At 39.4% G+C, this 22,642-nt stretch overlaps 1 protein-coding gene across 3 annotated transcripts; it reads right to left on the minus strand.

Moving 5' to 3' along the window:
- Window positions 1-3,945: 3,945 nt before the first annotated feature.
- Window positions 3,946-19,149, minus strand: BZW1 (basic leucine zipper and W2 domains 1). Of its 3 annotated transcripts, XM_028510936.2 has the most exons (12): window positions 18,762-19,149; window positions 17,318-17,391; window positions 15,038-15,214; window positions 13,814-13,908; window positions 12,956-13,021; window positions 11,108-11,243; window positions 10,268-10,377; window positions 9,955-10,125; window positions 9,363-9,509; window positions 8,715-8,853; window positions 7,091-7,213; window positions 3,980-6,687 (listed from the first exon to the last, which is right to left on the minus strand). In XM_028510936.2, exons 2-12 carry the CDS (start codon window positions 17,379-17,381, stop codon window positions 6,656-6,658), a joined length of 1,260 nt encoding a protein of 419 aa, XP_028366737.1. In that variant the 5' UTR covers window positions 17,382-17,391; window positions 18,762-19,149; the 3' UTR covers window positions 3,980-6,655. The 3 variants fall into 3 exon arrangements, with proteins under 3 accessions (XP_035879006.1, XP_028366739.1, XP_028366737.1); XM_036023113.1 differs by lacking the exon at window positions 18,762-19,149 and having other exon boundaries at window positions 3,946-6,687; XM_028510938.2 differs by lacking the exons at window positions 13,814-13,908; window positions 17,318-17,391; window positions 18,762-19,149 and having other exon boundaries at window positions 3,946-6,687; window positions 15,032-15,115.
- Between the last annotated feature and the right edge of the window lie 3,493 nt (window positions 19,150-22,642).

Here is a 22,642-nt window from a genome sequence, read left to right on the forward strand (position 1 = left end):
TTAAAATTTTTAAAAAAATTGGAATAGTGGCCTAGATTTACATAAGCTATTGGTTCTGGGGAGAAGTGGTACATACGTCTGATATTTTGCATGTTCCTTTGGTCCCATGCAACAGCCTTAAGATTAATTTACTTCACACTTAAAAAAGTTCTATCAAAGTTCCCTGTGCAAATTTCTCTGAACTTTTTTGAGAAAAGCCTTAAATTCTGTACTATACTATAATCCTACATTTTGAGATATGTAGATTTTGCCATTGAAGATGCTGACATTGATACTCACTTGTAATTCATAACTTAAGACCTGAGAATCAAAAGTGAATTGGTTACATGTTTGACTGAAAATAAAAGGCATTAGATTGGATGATATAAACCTTAGGGCCCTATTTTTTTTTAGATTTGAGAGGCTTATTCTGCCTCAGGAACTGAGGTATTCCAGGGCCAATTTGCTAACATCCCATTGGTTGGAGTCATCCTGTGCCCCAGAATCTACATGGGAGGGCATTACAAGTTTACATGGCAAAAGGTGTCAACAAAGGGAAGGGTAGAGAATTTACACCATCAATGGAATCAGTGACCCACCCTACCTACCCCCAGTCTATTGACAGAAGCCAGAGTGAACCTATTACACTAGGGGAGTCAAACTCATTTTCACTGGGGGCCACATTAGTCTCAAGGTTGCCTTCAAAGGGCCAAATATGATTTTAGGACTGTATAAATCTAACTACACCTTAACAGTTAAGCAAGAGCTTGGCACTGCCGCCGGGTAGAAACAAGGTACCAAGGTGGAGGGCCGGATTTGGCCCATGGGCCTTGTGTTTGCCACCTGTGTATTACACTAAGTACTGTATTTTTAGGACTAAGACGCACCAGACCGTAAGACATACCTAGGTTTTAGAAGAGGAAAATAAAAATTTTTGAACCAAAAAATGTAAAATGTGACCTCACCCCACTTCACTGCCCCCCCCCCCAGTGAACCAGGTAAGCTACATTTGGACTGTAAGACACACCCCCATTTCCCTCCCAAATTTGCGGGGGGGGGGGGGGGCGTCTTATAGTTGAGAAACACAGTATTACGTTCCTCATCTCAAAATCCTCCATAGGCTTCCCTATCAGTTTAACCAAAGTCCTTACAACCACCTTCATATTTGCTGGGCCACTCTTACCTTTCTGACCACATTACCAGCTGACTTTCTCCTTTAAAGCAGTACTGCGGCCTCACTGGCCTTATTCCTGTAACAAATACTGTCCTTGATGATAAGCATCTCACTTTCTCCTCCTTCAGGTCTTTATCTCAGCAAAGCATTTCCTGATTACCTTACTTAAAATTGCCACAATCTCTGTTGTGGACACTATTCATATGCCCCTCCCCCCTTTTTTTCCTACAGGAACTTTATTTTTACACAGCTCTGAAAGGAAGTTCTCTGACAGATATTTTGTTCCCAGCGTATACTAAAAACCTGTAACAATGTCAGACAGCTAGGAGGTGCTCAGCATTTGTTGAATGGAGGACTTTTTGGGGGAGCAGAGTTTTTAGGGGGAAATCCATGTAGAAAACCCAGGAAAGATTGTGCAGGCAGGAAGGAATCAGTAACTGCCACTGAGGCAAAAGTACCAATTATGTTCAATGAACAGCAAGGAAAGCAGTGTGGTTGAAGATGAATGGGTGTTGGAGACTATTAGATAAGGTTAGAGGTAGTCAGGGTCCAGATCACAGGCTTTGCAGATCAATGAAAGCAGATTTCATTTAGCACAAGATCAAGTCACTGGAAGTTTCCACATGAAAATGGTTCCACGTGAGAATGGGAGCCCCCTCCCCCACCCCCGTCCCAATACAAGAGAATTTCCTCTTTCCTTTCTTTAAATCTAATCTTTATTGTATTTTCCCCCATTACCATTTAGTACTATTATACCCCCCTCACCCCAGCAATCACCACTGTTGTCCATAGAGAACTGCCTCCTTCAAGTCACAGAAAAGGATTCCCAGAAGTTACAATATTTGGGTTTTGTTTCAAAAACTTCCAAGAGGGATTGGGGAAGGGAGTGGATGTAGACAAACTAATTGGCAGTGAGACAATAGCTGAAACTGGATGATAGCTCAATGAGAGTTTACATTTTCTTTTTAAAATTTTTACAGTTTTCACTTACTCACTTTAGGGAGGGAGGAATATCAACTTGTTCCACTTATTCATTCACTCATTCTCATGTGTGTCCTGACTGGGGCCTCAAACCCGCAACCGAATGAGCTACGTGGCCAGGGGTAAATTTTTTTAAAAAAAGCTTTCCATGTAACTGAACCACACTGACTACAGGGTGTACGTATTCCATTACATACTGACTGGCATTCTGTTGAATTTTACTTGCACTTACAAGACAACCCAAGCTAATAATGCTGCTGGTGGCCTGAATTAGGGTAGCAGTAGGGGAGAAACTATGTTAGAGTTGGAATGGCCAGGACTTGATGATACACCACGGCTTAAAGAGAAGCGACATGAAGCTTTCTTGAGAGGATAGATGGTGTTACTATTTTATTGAGACGCTGGCATTTTCTAAAAACATGTACATACTTGCTTATGTGTTTGAAGTACATGGGAGCCACACAAAAGCAAAACTGGTCTGGAGAAAAAAAATTTCTGGAGGAACAGGCCCTTTGACGGCATTTAAAACACCCAGTCAAAATGGACAAGGACTTAGCCTCAACCAACTTGGAGCACTTGACCACTAGCATACACAACCAATGCCAGCAGTTACTGCTTTTTTCTTTACATTAACAAGGAATTAATGTAAATTTTATTCACAACCTCAAAAGGACAGACAAGAAGCAAATTTCAGTTAAACAGGAATGATGCAGCAACATAATTACTGGTATGCATGTCTGTACTTGAGTTTGTTCAGAGTGCCAAGAACTATCTGGATCACCAGCTATCCGGTTTTCTCCATTCAACTGTTTGCTATGCCAACATCCATTACCCCACCTAGAATGAAAATGAGGTGTATTTACAGAGAAAATATTTTATTACGATACTAGAGAATGTAGAATATCTTTTTGAAGCAGAGGCTTCAGTCTATAAATGGGTTACTTATTCCCCCAATAGGTTTATCCTTTAAATTAACTTTTAAGCACAGCCTTAAGGATTTCAGCTTTAAAGAAATTCAAGAATTTTCTTCCTTAGGTATTTTAAATTGGTTATACTGATTGGAAATTCCCTGAAATGGAACAGCTCAATTATTTGATATCTTTGTAGCACCCCAAGTTCATTCATAATAGTTCCCAAAGCTGCACTAATACAACAATATTCTAGTATCAGTTTGACGATATTGGTTCCTCCGGATAAAATGTGTAAAGGAAAGGATTCAGTGGGTTTTTTTTTTAACCACTGTCTCCTCTAGGGCACTATAGTAAGCACAAACAACTGAGCTTTTAATTTAACCAAGGTTCTTCTTATTATTAAATTGACAATGATTGAGTGTACTTGTAAACTCATCCTTTTCTTTCAATTCATCCAGAGGTCTGACTATAATCCTAGAATCAGGATAAAAGGATTGTAAGTCACTGGAAAATTTAAAAAGTATTGAATACATCTTCCAGATTCCACTTAAAGCCTACTGAAAACTGTGTTTTAAACCTTTAGGCCTCAGCAGGCTAGTGAATAGGTAAACTTTAAATATTAGAGGACAAATATATTTATGAAAAATTATAGCAAGGCATTTACCAGAATTCTCACAGAAATGCTTATTAACCTACTTTACCTGGCACCTGTCAACAGCATCTGAGGAAAATTTTTACAAAGGTAATTTAGTAGTCTAAGCAACAACGCACAGTAAAATTTTGGCACCTATGTTACAAAGCCCAATAGTTTTGCGAGTTTCTGCAAGGAACCTAATTGAGTAGGACAGCAGGTGCATCAGTAAAATTCCAATACCATTTATCAAAGTGTTTTTGCTCAACTTTAAATAAATCACTCATCTAGAGTTTTAATTGATTTTTACAGATTAGAAGAAACCCAAATGCCTCTGTTACATTTACAATCAAGTAAGAATCTCTTAAGACCTCCAAAATGAATGGGAAATTACTTGTCTGATGCCTATGGTGGGCCGAGGTGTAAAGCATTAACTGTTAAAAAGATGGGTGACTGGCAGAAAACTAACATTCTCTATTTTCCAGTGACCCTGGGAGAAAAAAAAATACTGCTTCACGATATTGATCTACATGAAGATATGTCTGCCAATGCAAATGTCTATCTCTATGTCCACCCCTCTTAAAAAAAGACATGCCAGGGCATGCATTATCAGTGGGGGTGGTATCACCCCCAAATGGGACCCAAAAAGCCCTCACTCTTTTTAATACATAAAACAGATACAATACACATGTAGCTTATCTATAGTAAAATTTATTGGGGTGCTATTAGAAAAGTCTAAAAAGGCTTCCTGGGGGAGGGTGATAATGAGCTTGGAGAAACACTGAATTAGAAGCCAATCTCCCAGTCACATGCATTTCCTCTCACAACCATCATTATGTTGTGTCAAAATATCCTGTGGTATTTTTGGTATTTGGAGTTTTCTTAATAACATAATAAATATCTCTAGGACAATATTCCAGAATAATTAAGATTAAGAAACTATGACCAGCTCTAAATACACATTTAATTATGGTATCTAAGAGACTTATCCTTTGAAACCGACACCAAGTTAGGAAAGTCAACATTTATCCAATCATACAAGTACAATTTTAACATCTATATTAAGAATTACATATTTGAGGCCATAAATTGGCATTGGCAGCTGAGTCCCAAAATTACCACTTAAAATTCAAAATGAAAATCTGCAGTCTTTTCAGAAAGCATTTCCTTTCTTTTATACTGTCACAGGTGATATTCATTTATTGTAATATTGTAGTCAGTAAACACTACTTTGTCATTATGAAGAAAAAAACTATGATCAGACAAAGATCATAATGTAGTTCTGGAAGACTACACATTCTTTCACTATACACAGTATATAATAGAACAGAGTACACTTTGAACAGCAGTAACATGCAATGACTCAGTTGTAGAAATGTTATGTAGTTTCCACTACATCAGAATTCTGTGTAGGTGTTTACAATTTGGGAGCTACAAGGACAAAAAGAGCAATTATTTAATGCTTACATAATAGAGACACCTGAATGTATAACATACATTTTCTACTGGACATTAACAAGGAATTTACAAAAAAAGAAGACTGACCTACATAACCTAAGTATAAGGGTGGACTTTATTTTTTTTAAAAAAGTCTTTTGAGGACTACAAATTACAAAGTAAAAGCAGATCACTATGTAGGAACCTAGTGAATACATTTTGCCTGTGCATGAAAACTTGATCAAAGTTATTCATTTAACAATTTCACCCCATTCACAATGATATCAGTAATAATGCTCTCCTTAAGGTTACTATACAACTTTATTTCAAATTATACTACACATTATTCCCTCCAGATGAACTGCTAAACACCAAATTCTTGGCTCAAAAAAATGGCACCTCTGAAAGGGGCAACTTCTACCCAGTCTCTTATTCCAACCTAGTTTCTTTCAACAATCAAAACTTCCAAAATCTTCACATGTAAGATAAAGTTCTTTCCACCAAAAAGCGTGGTCATATTTTGTTTTCTACTGACTACATACATATATAGATGGATGACAGCAAGAAAAGATGAAAATTAAAAGGCAGCCATTAAAATAAATGAATCAACTGTATAGAAGAGATAGTTGGCTCATGGCAATTAAAAATAAAAGGCAACTAGGGTAAAGGCATTTCCTTTACTCACACTATTCCATGAGTCCTTTCCTACCAATCTAAGTATATGACAAGTGTTAACTTTGTTAAAGTGACAAGATTTTTCTAAGGTACAGTTGAAAATGGTATGAAAAGAATACCCAGCTATTTTGCCTGGAAAGATACAACGGAATGCAGAAATTTCTCAATGGGAAAAACTCAACTTCCTTCTTCCCACCACCTCTGCCAAGTACAATTTCCCAAAGACCCCACTTTCAAGCTTGTTCTCCATGGCTCCACTAAGGAATGGAAACCAGAGAACAAAAAACTGAGCTCAAGACATAAGGGTTAAAAATTAAGAAAATATTAACATGGAAGCAATGGCCCAAATACTCAAGAGTCATGTTAATGAATTCAACTGCTGTATATGAGGTTTTCCTGGATGAGGGCTTTGGGCACACCAAATTATCACACAAATCATTGCTTTTTGAGACTTTGGATACTTTTACAGTTTAATTTGCAAACAGAATTTTTATAACAAATTATTTTTAACCAAATCATATCTTGAAAACTTTATATAGAAAACCCAGGAAAAAAGTGAACTGTTCCTTGTGGAAGGCCTTAAATTACATTATTACAGTAGAAAATACAGGAGGTAGAAGAGAACTGAAAAGACTAATGCAACATTAGATTCAAATCTATAGCTCCTGTAGCTACTTACAACATGGTTTTTGAAACTAAACCCAACATTTCCAGTAACCATAGAAACAGTTAAAATAAAATTTGCTATGAAAGCCCTTATATCATGCTTGATATAGGGAGGTAGGAAGATGTAAGAACCAGGACACATGAGACATGACATTTTATCTACAACTCCTGTTTGCTTTACTGAGGGTGTAGTTTCAAAATTCAGTCACCTTCTTCAGCTTCAGACTCAGATTCTAGAAAAGGGGGAAAATGCAGTCAAGCATTATACAGTATCAGAAAACAAGTTCCCATTTATAATTGTGAAGCTTTTTATGATAATTAAAGGATCTTATTAATGTCCTACTTAAAATACAGGCATATTCAAAAGTATTCATTTATAAATGCAAAATTAATAAATATTAGATATTCTCAAAATTTTCAAATTTTCTCCAAAGAATGTTTAGTATTATGGCCACCAAAATATTTCAATAATTAAGGTCTAGTTTTCCTCACCTACCTCAAATAAACTTACAAAAATCTGTACTCTAGGTACAGAATGGCACCTGAATCAAAGGCAGCATGTGTGGGCTCATTCTACGGATGGCCAACTAAAACCAGTTCTCTGGCTTTACCAAACTAACTGCACAAAAGACTTACCTTCTTCAGCATTTTTGAGCCACTCCACAAACTTTTTCATTTGTTCAAGGAAGACACTTTTCCCCTTTGCAACATGTGCATCTTTATACCACTTCAGAATGGGCTCCTCACTCAGGACTTCAGCTATAAAGAAGAGAATGATCATTACATTCAGGTAGTTTTCGTACATGTTCTAACCACACAGTTAGAACCCAACTAAGGTGCAAATCCCTGCATGGCAACAAAGATCTTACTGGGGGGCATCCTGTACTCAAACATTCTCTAATTGCTTTTTTCAACAAATTAATTTTTTAAAAAACATAAAATGAGAGCCTGAGATTTAAAAAAACTTTTTATCAACTTGTTGCCCAAGTATGAACCTGCTGCTAGGAAAAAATGTTTTAAACCAGTGATTCTCTTAACTGACAGCAATTTTACTCCTCAAGGGCATTTGACAATGTTTAGAGACATTCTTGATAGTTACACTGGGGAGAAGTACTATTGATATAACATCTCTTGGACAGATGCCAGGGATGCTTTTAAACATTCTTCAGTGTACAGGTTGACAGTGACCTACAAGAGTTATTTGAGCCCTTGCTGGTGTGGCTCAGTGGGCTGAACTTTGGCCTATGAACCGAAAGGTCACTGGTTCAGTTCTCATCAGGACACATGACTGGGTTTCAGGCCAGGTCCCCAGTAGGGGGTGCTCAAGAGGCAACCACACATCAATGTTTCTCTCCCTCTCTCCTCTTCTAAAAAATAAACAAAAGCAAGCCAGTTATTTGGCCCAAAATATCAGTAGTACCAAGGTTGAGAAATGATCAGGGACATTTGTTAATTAAAAAAAATATATATTTATTTGAGAGAGGGGAAGGGAGGGAGAAAGAGAAACATCCATCAGCTGCCTCTTGCACATGCCCCAACAGCAGAGACACTAGGGACGGAACCTGCCACAGAGGCATGTGCTCTGACCAGGAATCAAAACAGTGACCTTTCCATTTGGATTTGTGGGACGCCCAACCAGTGAGCCACAACAGTCAGGGCTGATTTGTTTTTAGGTATGAAAATGGCACTGTGCTTTATTTAAAAAAGAAAAAAAAAAGTCCATATACTTCACAGATCAATACTGGAAAAATTAAGATTTAAATAATTATTTCTATGATTTATTTCTAAGTGGCAGCAAGTAGGGGCACACATACTTTTAAGAAACCTAATCACAAGCTTGATAACCACTAAAGCACGGACTACTTGGGAGTTCGTACCATTCTTTCTGTTTTAAATTTTTATTATATTGATTTTAGACTGAGAGAGGAAAGGAGAGAAACATAAATTTGTTACACCACTTATCCATGCATTCATTGCCGGATTCCTCTATGTGTCCTGAATGGGGATCAAACTCCAAACACCCTGGCATATTAGGACAACACTCCATCCAACTGAGCTACCTGGCCAGCGCCCCATTCTTAAAACAAAACAAAACAAAAACAAACAAAAAACAAACCACAAAAAAACAAAAAAAAAACAAGCACCCAATTCAATGGCAGTCAATTCAATTCTGTGATTAGAGTAAAATATTTTAGGGAGCTGGTGTTCAGACAACTACTCTTCAGAATTTTGTGTTCACAAAATTGTAATTTTAAATTACCTTTGTAAAAAAGCACCACTATTTTCTGGAAGGCTTTCATGAAATGAATGTTGTCGTAGCAATACTCCTGAATCTTCAGTAACAGAGTCAGCTCAGACTGACCTTGAGTAGTAAAGGCAGCAAGGAGAGGGCTGTATTGCTTTTGAAGGGGAGAAAAGATTTAGTTACTCATTCTGCTGGCCATCCATTATAAAGTTTCTGAAATATAGAACATAACTCATCTTCCACAACCACTATGAATTTTATCTATTTAGTGGAAATAAAAAAGTAGTGAAGCAGAAAAATCTGCTAAGCATCTATATCAAACAAGCAACTGCATCAAGAATTCCAGTTAACTGTCAATACAATGTTTAATATTTTATAGGAAAGAGAATAAAATGCTTCTATTTGCCGATTTTCCCAAAGGCAAACACCAAATTGCAGGCTTAAGCTATTTTCCAGCAAGTATTCATTTTTAACCCGTGAACCAACCAAAGTCCAAGTCAGACTTTTTAAAAGGTTATATCAATAATTAGTATGTTGTCTATTTACTGGTAAATTATTCCCAGGAACCACAAATGCAATAAATGCTCTTAGAAAAAAGCACAGTAACAGTTTACTTTTCCCAACGTAGAAGCAGAATGTTTGGTTAGAGAACAGATCTAATACCTTCAAGTGCTTGATGGCTTGCTCTGCTACAAGCTCCTCTTTTTTATTCCATTCCACGGTGCTCATTACACTGGACCAGACTATTCCAATGACAACGGGTTCTGGGATGTTGTTTTTTTTCATCTCCTCCTTGACATACAAAATTATCTGCAAAAGAATCCAAATTTAGTTATCAGAAATTATATGTATGCATGTTATGTATGTACATATTTCATATATCAAACTTAGAAGTTATACAAAAGCATGAAAAGACCTTTCCATGCAAGCAGCAACCACATGTGTACCACATGTAATCAAAGAGCTTTTGGACCTGGAAGGGTGGATCTCTAGTTCAAACCTTGGTTTACACATAGGCAAACTGGCTAGGAAAGGACTGAGATGGAAACAGGACTGTCCACTAGCTTACACCCTACAAAATCCCCAAGTATGACAATTTCTGGACACCAATAAGGCACTAAGGATGAAAAAGACAGAGGCAAAGCCCCAGCATAATATTTTACAGCTATTAAAGCCCACTCTGGTGAAATACTTAAAATTTTTTCTTTGCCAGAAACTTGGCCATATAATGACAGTTTAAACAAAAATATCTTACATCCTTAAATGGATCACCACGGGACATCTGTTCTTGAAGTTCTTTCTGGAGTTCCTTACGAGCTCCAATGGTTTGCTGATTCCGAACATATTCTGAAAGCTCTTTTAAGCCCGCCTCAGTGAAGTACTTCGTGAAGTGTTCAACGCTTTGTTTATTGGCAGGAAAAAGTTCCTGAAAGGAGAATTTAATGTAAGTAAATAATCTTTAAATCAGATTAAGAAAAACTGTTTTCTTCACAGGTTAAAATGACAAAGTTCTGTTATTGCACTTTCCTAGCAAGAATGGGAAAAAAAAAATGAAAGAAGTTACAAACCATCAGCCTGTTATCCATGCTGACTTTCCGAAGACTTGCAGCTACTGCATTGATATCTTTTTCATTGATCCATGATTTAAAGAGCTTTACAGCAAAAGCTGCTGAAACCCCTATAGAAGAAAAGAGCATACTTAACAGAAGTTCCATCCTGGACTCAACCTCTGCATCTTTCCATTTCCTCCCTCCATAGTTCAACTACACAGGATTCCTCACTTTATCCGCACACTTACCCCTGGACTTCCTTCTGCTACTGCTTACCATTTAACTCCAATTTCTCTATTCTAACATTTGCTGGTTATGTATTCTTAGTCAAGTTACTTAAACTGTTTTCCAATGTATAAAATCAATGTAACAGTTCTTACACTTGACAGGGTTGTTGTGAGAATTAAAATAATGCATGTTACATACTCAGTACTCTTAGTAAAATAAAGAAATTAGCCTTTTATTATTCTAAAGAATAATTTAACTATGGAAATCAATATGAGACTTATTTCCCTTTTCAGCTTGACACTTTTCCCAATGGCACTTCCTCTGTTAAACAAGTTTCCAAGTCTCCCAATTGGAACTCATCTAAGTCACCACAGAACTGAATCTTCTTTACTTTCCATCTGGACCCTGGATATTTGCTGTATGCCTAAAGCAAGCCATTAACTCTGGATGCCAAAAGTATACAATAAATGTCTAATGAATTTAAATGCAACTACTCAATTTAAGGATAGTTAAAAACACTATTACACAGGTCAAACCTAGATAAATTATATCCTGTATCAGTTCATCTTTCATGCCCTTATCTATCCTACTCTGACAACTAAAGACTACCCTTTACTAAAAGTTAATTACCTTCTTTAACCAAATTCTCATTATAAAGGCTATTAAGAATGGATGCATTAAGTGTTCCATTAGCCAGAAGAACACCAGTCAACATAGCCAGCTTGTTCCTCTCCGACTCCGAAAAACCCTTTAAGAACAGCAGCAGCTATAAAAGGAAATAGTTATGGGTTAAAAGAGCAATTGTATTATACAAAGGGAAGCAATAAAGCATACTATATGGGTGACAAGTATGGGCTCTAGAGTACCACCCAAGTTTCTGCCTCAATGATAATACTCATTAACTAAGTGATCTTCCTCAAGTTAACTTCTGCGCCTCAGTTTCCTCATATGTAAAATGCTGATAAAACTTGTTTCACAGGGTTTTTGTGAACAGTAAATGACTTAACAATTAGAATAGTGTCTGATACCCTAAAAATGTTACTAAAAGCATTACCAGATTTTCTATGCACCTATATACAGTACATCTAAGACTCAAATAGCAAGTATGCTAAATTTCTTTTTCAATGTTTTTAACTCTGGTGCTCTACCCTCTAATCTTCTGAACAAACCCCACTTTGGATTTTAGGGTTTGCCATTGTTTGGACATGGGGCTAAGGAACAATGTACAGCAAATTAAACTAAATGGTTTACCTCCAAACTACATTTCAGAGACAGCCTACCTAAGTATCTAAAATTATCTAAAAAACCCTGGCCAGGTAGCTCAGTTGGTCAGAGCATCAACCTGATACACCAAGGTTGTGGGTTTGATCCCCAGTCAGGGCACATATAAAAATCAATCAATAATGAACAATGAATCAATGCTCCCCCCAAACCAATAGATAAAATTTAAAAATAAAATAATCTCAAACAGCATGGAGGCTCCTCTAAAAAACTAAAAATACAAATAAAAAAACAAAAAACTAAACAAAAAACCCTACCAGCCCTGCCTGGGTGGCTCAGTTGGAGCATCATTCCATACCCCAAAAGGTTGCGGGTTTGATTCCCAGTTGGAGCGCATACAGGAGGCAAATGATCAATGTCTCTCTCTCTCTTCCCCACCCTCCCTCCCTCTTGTTTTAAAGATCAATAAACATACCTTCAAGTGAGGATTAAAAAAAAGAAAAAGAAACAAAAAGAACTATCATATGACCTAGCAATCCCACTTCTGGGTATTTATCTTAAGAAATCCAAAACATTCATTCAAAAAGATATATACATTCCTATGTTCACTGTAGCATTATTTATAACAGCCAAGATATGGAAAAAAGATATAAAAAAAAGCTGTGGTACATACATACAATGAAATATTACTTGGCCACAAAAATAAGAATGAAATCTTTCCAATTCCAACGACATGGATGGACCTAGAGCAGGGGTGTCAAACTCATTTTCACTGTGGGCCACATCAGCCTCATGGTTGCCTTCAAAGGGCCGATTATAATTTTAAGACTGTATAAATGTAACTACTCCTTAACTAGGGGCAAGGAGCTCGGTGCTGCCACCAGGTAGAAACAAGGTGCTGGGCTGGATAAAACAAGGTGGAGGGTGGGATTTGGCCCTCGGACCTTGTGTTTGCCACCTGTAATCTAGAGGCTATTTTTGCTAAGTGAAATAAGTCAATCAGAAAGACAAATACCATATGATTTCACTTATATGTAGAAACCTAAAAAAAATAAATAGACAACAGAAACAAATTGATAAATACAGAGAACAAACTGATGGTCACCTGATGGGGACTGGTGAAAAGGGGAAGTGATTAACAAGTACATATGGCAGTTACATTGAAAATTATCTTAAATCTGCAGCAAAATTAGCTTTTAACATTCCATTCTTTGACCTCAACTTACTGTCTTCCACAAAACATATTGCTCCTCATACCTTTTTTACTTCATCTTCAAAACCTTTCTCCAGGTATTTGTAGCGCCTGATTAACTTGTTAAAAACCTATGAAGAAGAATAAAGAAATTTAATGATGACTTCCTGTGTACAGACTCCTAATAAAAAGATCTAGGTTAGGGCCAATGAGATCCCTCCAATGGTATCTCGAGAAACAGCAAAGGAGTGAACCTTTCACTAGATATAGGCTGTTTAAATTAGCATGGGAACAATCCATCCATTCCCAAACCCTGCAATGTACCAATGCAATACTGTTAACACTTTAATAGCACCCTGCAACAAATTTTTACTACCAGTATTGAAGCAAAGACTAGTTATCGCTCAAATATAAGTCATTTACCCATTTGTAGACTAACAGAGTAAGATCATGAAATACAGTTATGTCTTTGTAATGACATTGATAACAGTATCTGTTAGATATACTGGAATTCTTTGCTTACTATAATGCAAACATACCTACTGGTATACATGAAAGCTTCATGTAAGATTCTGATTGGTAAACCTATCTGCCTATAACTCACTCATCTTTTGAAAAGTTATATGCAAAGTAACTCCATGATGGAAATCATGACAGGGAACTGATTTTCTTTTCAGTTTGACTTTTTTTCTAATGGATTAATTCCAGAGGGACAAACAGGAAAAGCTAACTCAATCTTTTTCTAATTGTTTTTCTCAACACATTTTAAAGTTTTTAATTTATCATATTTCACCAAGAGCACTGCCTTAAACCTTCAGTTCAAATTCCTTAAATCTCCCTGTACCCTCTTAAAAGTACTCTTTCTTAAACATCAGTGAGATGGATAGTAGCTAACCAAAATTATTATGTCAAGTTTTATTTACCTGAGCAAATGCTTGCATGGTCTCTAGGTCTTCTTGTGCTGCGAACACACAGACATCTGTACGCATCATGTCATCTGCCAATGTACCACCTGGGGCTAAGGCATATTTTACAAAAAATTTGCAGTGACCTTCATTTAAAATTAGTAATCATTTCATGCTTACTTTCTGTGATAAAATAAAATTATAAAAATTCTAACATGATTTGAAAGCAATTTCTCAGTAGCAACATGGCTAGGTTGGTTTAATACATTTGAAACAGTGAAACAATTTACAGGAACAATTAAAGTAACCCACTTTAGCAACTCCATGAAACTTGCTGCATTAGCTATTCAATCATTAGTGCCAAATCTGTCACCCAAGTGGAGATGTTTACAGTTGGTTTTGGTGTGTAATTTTACATATAGAAAACTTCCCTTCAAGCTTCCAAAGAGGTTGGCTATAAATATCCACAGATTAAATACTTTATCTTTTAGATACATTTAGTATTTATAGACAAAAAAAAAATGTCTGATGTACACCTTAAAATATGCGGGAAGGGGGATGAAATTGTTAATAATTATTGAAGTTAGGTAACAGATCAAAAGTTCATCACATTACTCTCTCCAGGATATGTTCGAAAATCTCCTAAGTAAGTGTTTAAAAAAAATTTTATAATAGGCTTATTGATAGTATTATGAATAGTAAGATATATTTCTTATTATGAACTGGTAATACAATGAAAAATTCATTTGACTGGGCACTAGAATATATGTTAAGTTCCTAGTTCCACTCACTGAGCAATTGTTTGACTGCATGCAAGTCACTGAAGCCTTTCTGAGCCTCCATTCTGCATACCTTATACTGATGGAGTTCTAATTCTGTCAGCTTGGTGGTGAGGGTCAAGACCACCAAGGCCCTAGAATCAGGGCCTAGATAAATATTGCCATAAAATATTTTGAAATACCTCATAAGAGCTATGGAAATGAAATTACCATCATCATTTGAAGATATATAACTAAGTAGTACATTCTGTTAAAACATCCTGAGCTGCTGCTGAAGGCAGGAGTTACATTAAAGCAGCACTGTGCAGCAGAAATATGTAAACCACACAGTGTATTTTCAAATCTTCTAGTAGTCATATTAAAAACAAAGGCTGAAATTAATTTTAATTTGTCAAATAGTTCATATTCTGAATTCTAACAATCTTCTCCATGTAGCATACTTCCCACAAAACCAGACACTTACCCAGCATTCCCCCGGCCACCAGAATGTCAAAGAGTGTTTCTGCATATCGGCGGTAATCAAGTTTTGCTCCAGAGGCATCAAGAAACTTTGCTACTGCTTCCAAATCAGTACCAGTTTCAGTTAAGCCTTGAATAATACAGTCTTGAAACTGAGTAGGGTCAAACCTCTCTTTTTCATCTGAGGGGAAAACCCCAAAACATTTAGTTTCAAAAGGTTTATCAAAACACCAGGAAACCACTACCTTATGAAGTTATAATCACTGAATAAGTTAATTACATTCATTACAATTTCATTTATTTCAACAGCTGGAAAACAAACACAGCTAGATTACCCAAGACCTGGAACACTAGCAAATAAACAGGAGACTAAACACATGTCCTGTGCAAGTTCCCCTCCACTAGCTGAAGGCAGGATTGCCTAAGCACAGAATCGTATAGCTATTCTTCCACTATCTTTTCATGTAAATCTCATTAAATGAGCTGAATAAACTAGTGTGCTCCTACTACCAGGGGACAATTTCTATCTGGAATGTTCTTCCATTGCCTCTGGGCTTTTCTGAAATTTAGGTCAACCTCCAAACCTCAGGCAAATTTTATCACTGAGTGAAATTTTGTCCAAACATGGGAGCTGGAGCTGTTAATTCTTTTCTGTAAATGAACCTAACACTTTGTATGCTTTAAAAAAAAAAAAAAAAAAAAAGAGAGAGGAAAAAAAAAAACAACAAAAATTAAAAAAAAAAAAACCCACTCCTTTGATACTTATTAAAGATCCAATATATGACAGAAACTGTGGTAGATCTTTTGCTTCAATCCTTGTAGCAATCTTGCAAGGTAGATCTTTTTGTTCCCACTATAAAGGAGAACTGAAGGCTGGAGAAATTCAAGACTAGTAGCTAAGAGCAAGCGTTCTCTAGTCAAAATGCCCGATCCAAATCCTGATCACCACCATTTTAACTGTCTGAGGAAATAGTTTCATTCTTTATGCATAAATTTTCCTATTGTAAATGGTGCTTAAGAGTAGTACCTATCTTATAAAATTGTTGGGAATGTTAAATGATATACATAAGATAGAAAGCACTCAGAACAGTGCCCTGGGTACACAACTTCTACTGAATTGCTATTACAGATTCCATGATAGGGTTTGATTTCTCTACGTTAGATATTACCTTAATGCTCACACAGAATGAGGGTGACCAACTCTTCCCTCTTTTCCTCAGGACTTTCTCGTTTTTAACATTGAAAGGCCTGTGGTTCTGGGATCTATATACAGTCCTAGATAAATTAGGATGGTTGTTCACCCTATCTAAGACCCAATCATCAAGAATTAGGAGGGCATCTCCTAACAAGTGATCTCAATCTGGAAGCGGGGAAGTGACATCCCTTTCTGATGCTAACAATAAAATAAAGGTGATGCCAGTAATCCACATATTCTAGAGGATACAGACTCTTCCCTATTTTTGCTAAATTGTTCTGGTTCCCAACTTCTGTTCCTCCTTTTGAGAAAAACTGGCTTAAATGTAAATGAATCTGCAACAAATCACTCTTTGGTCTCTCTACTACGAGGAGACTAGAGTTAAAGATTACAAAAGATTCTGTAATATACATCTCAAAGTATCTCTACTCGGAGTACAAAAACACAATTTATAGCCATTAGTTGACTCAATTCTCTTTTTCCTTAAAGTCTCATATGAAATAAGGTTGATATGTGCCTTTGAGCAACACCAAGAAGTTTGGGGAACATATTAAACTGGATATAAAATATACCTGAGACCACATCTCATTTAACTTTGTATCACTAGTGTAGTAGTGCCTCACTACACAATTCAAAATTCATCTAAATTTCCATAAATACAGAAGTCATCCATATAATTTTAGTACTTTTCTTACTAAGCCTATGAAAAATGTTTAATTAAAAAAATCAAAATATTACACTGTGAACTCTGTTCCATAATTAACTTCCATGGGTTAAGTCTGATTTTCCTCTCAGGTATCTTCACAAAGTTTGGGTGAAATTAGTGATCACATTAGGAGCTCTTTTTACAACTGAACCTTTTCTCTCAAGCAAAAATTTGCTTAAATGAAATTTGCCACTAAAAATTCAACTCATATTTTTCAAATAAAATTACTTAAAAATAGTAAGGGTTTATCAACTAGAAATTCAAGTTCCTTCCTGGTATTTTCTCTTAAGGTTTTAGTATCGAGCAACTGCCAGCCAGAAGACCCAAGATATAAAAGTTATTCTGGAGGTTTGAAGAGAGATATTTTTAAAACATAAATTTACCTCTTTTTCTGGTTTTAAAACGCTGGCCTGATAGCGTTGGCTTTTGCTGCTTTTGATTATTCATAAAAGACACCCTAGGAAAAGAAAATAAGGCCTTAAAAATCAGTGCCATGACATTCATTTCAAAAACAAAGCATCAAACTTTGTTCTAGTCACATGTACAACTAGCTGAACACTCGCTTTGTCTTGACAATATACCTGAGCAGGCAAAAGTAATTACTTTCGCTTTCATGAACAGAATTTCAAAACCTGCATTTCCCCTCCATCACAGGGGTGTTCAACCTGCAGCCCAGAATGGCTATGAACACAGCCCAAAAACAAAACCGTAAATTTACTTAAAACCTTTTCTTTTGCTCATCAGTTTTCGTTAGTGTTTGTGTATTTCATGTGTGGCCCAAGACAACTCTTCTAGTGTGGCCCAAAGACGCCAAAAGGTTGGACACCCCTGCCCGACAAGAAACCCTTGAAAGACGTAATGTGAAATACACCTCTAGGTGACTTTACACAGCCAGTGATTGGTAGCAAATCACCCACCATAAACATTTTTGGGTCTCTCCCTCATTCCTCTTCAAATTCGCTAACACCCTGCGCTACCTAAGCACCACAGAATGCTAACAGAGATTACCATCTAGTCAATCGTGCACGTCAGTTTTGGGATGCTGTCAAAAGATGAATACCTTCTTTTGAGAAACCCTTCCCTTAAGTCGTACCTGTGATCCCACCGACTGCTTCACCACCCCCGTCTGCAAAATTAACTGTCAGCGGGCCTAGCCTCCTCTGGCCCATACCCCACAAATCCAAGGCCTCTTCGAAGGGCACGTGTCCGCCTATTCACACCCTTCCTGTACCTCCCGCCAGAACGACTGACAACCCACGACTTCGCCCAGGATCCCCTCGGGCCAGCGAGGCGCCACAGGGGCTACACCTCTCCCGGAAGCCCCTTCTTTACTGACCCCGTCGCCGGCGTCCGCCGCAAAGAGCGGACCACAGGAGCCGAGGCGCTTCGCGCCGGGGGCCCAGCCGCCCCGTACATCCGCCCGCCCTCCAGCGAAAGCAGCTGCGGTGGAGGCGGCCGCGGTGGTGGTGGCGGCTCCTCCGCCCCACCCGCCGGAACCCCCCACGCATACATCACCCAACAGAGGCCACAGTGGCTTTGTTACCCAGGCCGGGCTGGGCCAGAGGGGGGCTTGTCTCGGGCACTGCCTCCGCCGCGACACACCTCCGGGGTCCACGTTCCGGCCCGGGGCCACCGCCCCTTGGCTTCCACGATGAGGCTGCGGCCCCAGCCCTGGAAAACTGGCTCCGGACCCGGCCTAACCTCATGCGGCGGCCTCCCCGGGGCCCATCCAAACCCGGCTGGCACAGGGCCGCCATCTCCCTCGCTCTCTACCCGGTGATGAGGGGCCGCAACCTCCACCCCAGAGAAGAGGGCGCCAAGCCTCACCGAATTTAAGGCGAAGAGAAAAGGGCCAGAAATTCCAGATGTGGCGACAACTGCGGCGGTCTCTCCTCTGCGACCGGAACTAACGCGAGGAGGAGGGAAGAAGTGCTACCCCCGCCCCACCAGTCCTCTATCGCGAGATTTCTTCCTGTGGCGTCTTGCCCCGCCCCTCTCTGGACTTGAGCCTGTATCTTTCCCTTTCCTGGGGCTACGGATGGGAAAGTAGGGAAAGGGAGGAAGGAGGAATTTCAAGCCTTATTTTATTCCATTATTGAGTTACAGATTTCTCGGACACTTATCCTCGACTAGCTTATCGTTCTCTCCCGGCGCCGTTATCTGGCCTCTTAGCACATGGAAGGGTTAGAACAAAAGTTGCCCATCACCCTCACCAGTCTCGAGGAAGTTGGAGACCTTCGCCCCAGACCCTAACCCCAGCGTCCCCCTCCTCTTCCGCCGGAAGTCGAGGCTAGAGGGCGTGGTAGGGCGACGGTGGTGGTAGCGGTTTGGACGTTGAGTTGTTGGGTTAAGGTTCCTCCTCTTTGCCTGGCCTGGCCCCTGCTCCCGGCCGGGCTGGTAGAACTAGCTCAGACTAAGTCCAAAACGGGGTGACATTGCTCTATGGTGCTTGGCAGGTGGGGTCGTGCACTACCTCCTTAAGAGCGAGGAAGAGCCCCCCGGAGGGCTTAGGAAGGAATTCTAATCTCGGACTGTGGCCAGTAGTCTCCTTGCAGTAGTCTCCTGTCATTTTCTCCTGAGTGTGGTAGTTGTGGGAATTTGGGGAGTATCAGAGTCCCCTGGGGTATATTTAAAAGCACATTGCTCAGCCTCACCCACAGAGATTATGAAGATCTGGTGTGATGTAGTAGACCATCCTGCGTGGCATGGGCCCAGCCCCCAGTGGCAAACATTTGCTGCTAAGAAACTTCCTAAAAACCATCCTAAGCCTGCCAGAGAACCAGTGTAACCAGTTCAACCACTTGTGTCCTTTCACTTGCAAATATCCCTCTTCTGTGATGTGATTACCACCATCCTCTCCTTTGTTTTCTGTATAAGGTAACCACCTAAAGCCAGCCTGTGCATAGTTAATGAGGACCTTCTTGTAATGTGCCCAGTAAGATAATAAAAGTTCTTTGGAGAAAGGGCTGAGGCTTTTGCTCCCTTTGAGAGAGAAGCCACTCTCCCTTTTCTTCCACAGGATTCAGTAGTCCGTGTGAATTTCTTTTGTTTCAGCTACACCACCATGGACCCCACGCTAGGGGGTCCGCGACAGTGTAGGACTCAAGAATATGTGTTTCTAACTGGCAGTTTGTAGTCATGCTGATGCTGCTGATATAGGGACCTCAATTTTGAGAACCGCTGGAGAAGAGGCTGTATCCGTCAGAGAGCTGGGGGACAAAAAGATAATGCATGTGAAAAGCACTGGACGTTATAATACAGCAGAAAAAGAAATGCACAGTGTCTCCAGGACCTAGCCTTATATTTTATTCCCTCTTTGTACCTCAGTTGTTTACCTCTGTTGCTCCCTTACTCTTCTCCTACCAGAGAAACCTCCAAATCAGGGTTTGTCCTTAAAATCATCTTCCCTGGATCTTGCTTCTCTTCCTTGTCAAATATTTTGGTAAAGTAGCCTACATAAATTTACTGATTTTCCTTAATATCTACCCTCATCCCCTGTTTTCTCCCAACTTCAGGGAAAATTGCTTTCTCAGAGTTCCTTCCTGAGATGATTGCCAAATCCAGTAATTCTCTCAATGCTAACCTCTTGGCCTCTGAACTATTTAAGGTGTTGTTACCTATTTCCTTAAAACTTTGCTCCAAAGGCCCCTGTTACCTCTCATATTTTGTATTTGTTGGCTCCTCTTTTCTGTACCTTTTATCTCGGTCATGCTTTCTTACATGTGTTGACTTAAGAAATGCCCAAACTTAAAGAGAATTTTTATAAGGGTTTATGTGAGCCAAACTGACAACATATGTTGGGAAGCAAAATCTCAAATCCTCCAGAGAGTGACAGTTTTGAAGTTTCTTTTATACATTTGGAATAAAGGAAGGCATAAAAGGAAGGTTTTGTGAAAATGGGAGAAAGTAAGGTGGGGACTGGAATACAGTAGGGTTAACAAGACTATGTGCTTTCTTGAGGGTCATTATGCCTTTGAGGGGTCTGGAAAAGAGGATTACATCTGGCATTTCAAATATGTGTTAGCCTAGCTGCACAAGAAAAGTAGATAGGGTTGGCTTAGCCTTTACTAAAGAAGTTATAGACCTGGGGCATGACTGCCCACCCCACATGGTAGCCTCATACGTTACCAGGGATTTAGCTGTTATTTCCACTTAAAATACTACCAAATTCATTTACTGAATCATTAAATATTTATTGAGTCCAGACTTTGTGCCCTTCCATGCTGAGCAAACAGCAGTGTGAAGGGCCTGGCCCATAAAAGGAACCAGGAGGCCTGGGTGTGAGAAGCAGAGGGAAGCCTTTTTCCCCAGAGTCCCAATGAGGCAGGAGATAGAATAGGAATGAGGAAGTCCTGAGACTGTGCAGCTGTAGTCAGTCAGCATCCTGATTTCTGAGAATCCCCTTGAGGCACCTGGCAAGGGGCTACACTTGCACACTAGAGCCTCCGTTGTACTGTTGCCTCAATATCCTAAATTAGCACTGCAGCTTCCTCCCCATGTGAGCAATTAAAGAGAATAATGGGACCCAATAAAGCCTGCACCCTTTCGGGAAGGGGGCCATTCTCTGGTCAGAGGTGGCCCACTCCTGAATCTTGGGATGTGTACTCTTCTTAATAAATCTCTCTTGCTTCACTTAATTCTGTGTAGACTCTTCAATTCTTTGTTCAGGATCACCAAGAGCCTGGACCCTGTCTTTGTCTGCAACACCAATCCACACTATCTGGTATCTCCACTGAATGCAAAACTAAAAGCTTTTAAAGCCCTGGCTGGCGTAGCTCAGTGGATTGAGCGCAGGCTGGGAACCAAAGTGTCCCAGGTTCGATTCCCAGCCAGGGTACATTCCTGGGTTGCAGGCCATAACCTCCAGCAACCGCACATTGATGTTTCTCTCTTTCTCGCTCCCCCTCCCTTCCCTCCCTAAAAATAAATAAATAAAATCTTTAAAAAAAAGTTTAACTATAAAAAACACTAAAAGCTTTTAGTGCTATTGATTACTCTTATCCTAAAACTGTTTTTCTCACTTGTGAAGTCTGTTAAAGATACTCTGTTCCACTAATAAAAATATTAGCCACTTTTATATATAGCGGGTACACATGCATTCTTCTGAGCACTTTATATATTAATCTTTTTCCTCAAAACTACCCTATGATCTACATTTCTGGCCAAGATGGAGGCATAGATAGACATACTGTGTCTCTTCACACAACCAAGATAGATACAACAACAATTTAGAAACAGAATAACAACCAGAACTGACAGAAAACTGAACTGTATGGAAGTCGGACAACCAAGGAGTTAAAATAAAATTGATCGGCCCAGACCTGCAGGAGGGGCGGGGTCGGGAAGCTGGGCAGAAAGCGTTGGGACTGGCGTGTAAGGTATCCAGGGAGAACAAGACCTTGGTGAGCGGACCCTAGGTGCACAAGCGGCAGCTGGCAGGCCCCAGCTGAGGGGTGGCAACTGGCAGACCCAGAGAGACGGCGATTGTGAAGCAAGGCACTGCATGCAACCCAGGATCCCGGTGCTGGGAAATAGAGCCTTGGGGCACTGATTGAAAACACCTGTGGGGGTTGAGGTGCAGGGAGAGACACTCCCAGCCTCACAGGAGAGGTCATTGGAAAGACCCACGGTGTGCACAAGACCACCCACACGGGAATTGGCACCAGAGGGACCCAGTTTGCTCAGGAGAAGTGGCGGAAGGAACTGAG

The sequence above is a fragment of the Phyllostomus discolor genome, chromosome 4 (assembly GCF_004126475.2).
Source record: "Phyllostomus discolor isolate MPI-MPIP mPhyDis1 chromosome 4, mPhyDis1.pri.v3, whole genome shotgun sequence".
In the NCBI taxonomy this organism is placed as follows: domain Eukaryota; kingdom Metazoa; phylum Chordata; class Mammalia; order Chiroptera; family Phyllostomidae; genus Phyllostomus; species Phyllostomus discolor.

Excerpts from the sequence above, each read along its gene's own strand:
- BZW1 (XM_036023113.1), bottom strand. The coding sequence starts at position 17,381 with ATGAATAATCAAAAGCAGCAAAAGCCAACGCTATCAGGCCAGCGTTTT. Across the intron at positions 9,510-9,954 it reads GTGGTGATCCATTTAAGGAT|ATAATTTTGTATGTCAAGGA; the intron begins GTAAGATATTTT and ends ATTCTTTTGCAG. Across the intron at positions 8,854-9,362 it reads AAGCCATCAAGCACTTGAAG|CAATACAGCCCTCTCCTTGC; the intron begins GTATTAGATCTG and ends CCCCTTCAAAAG.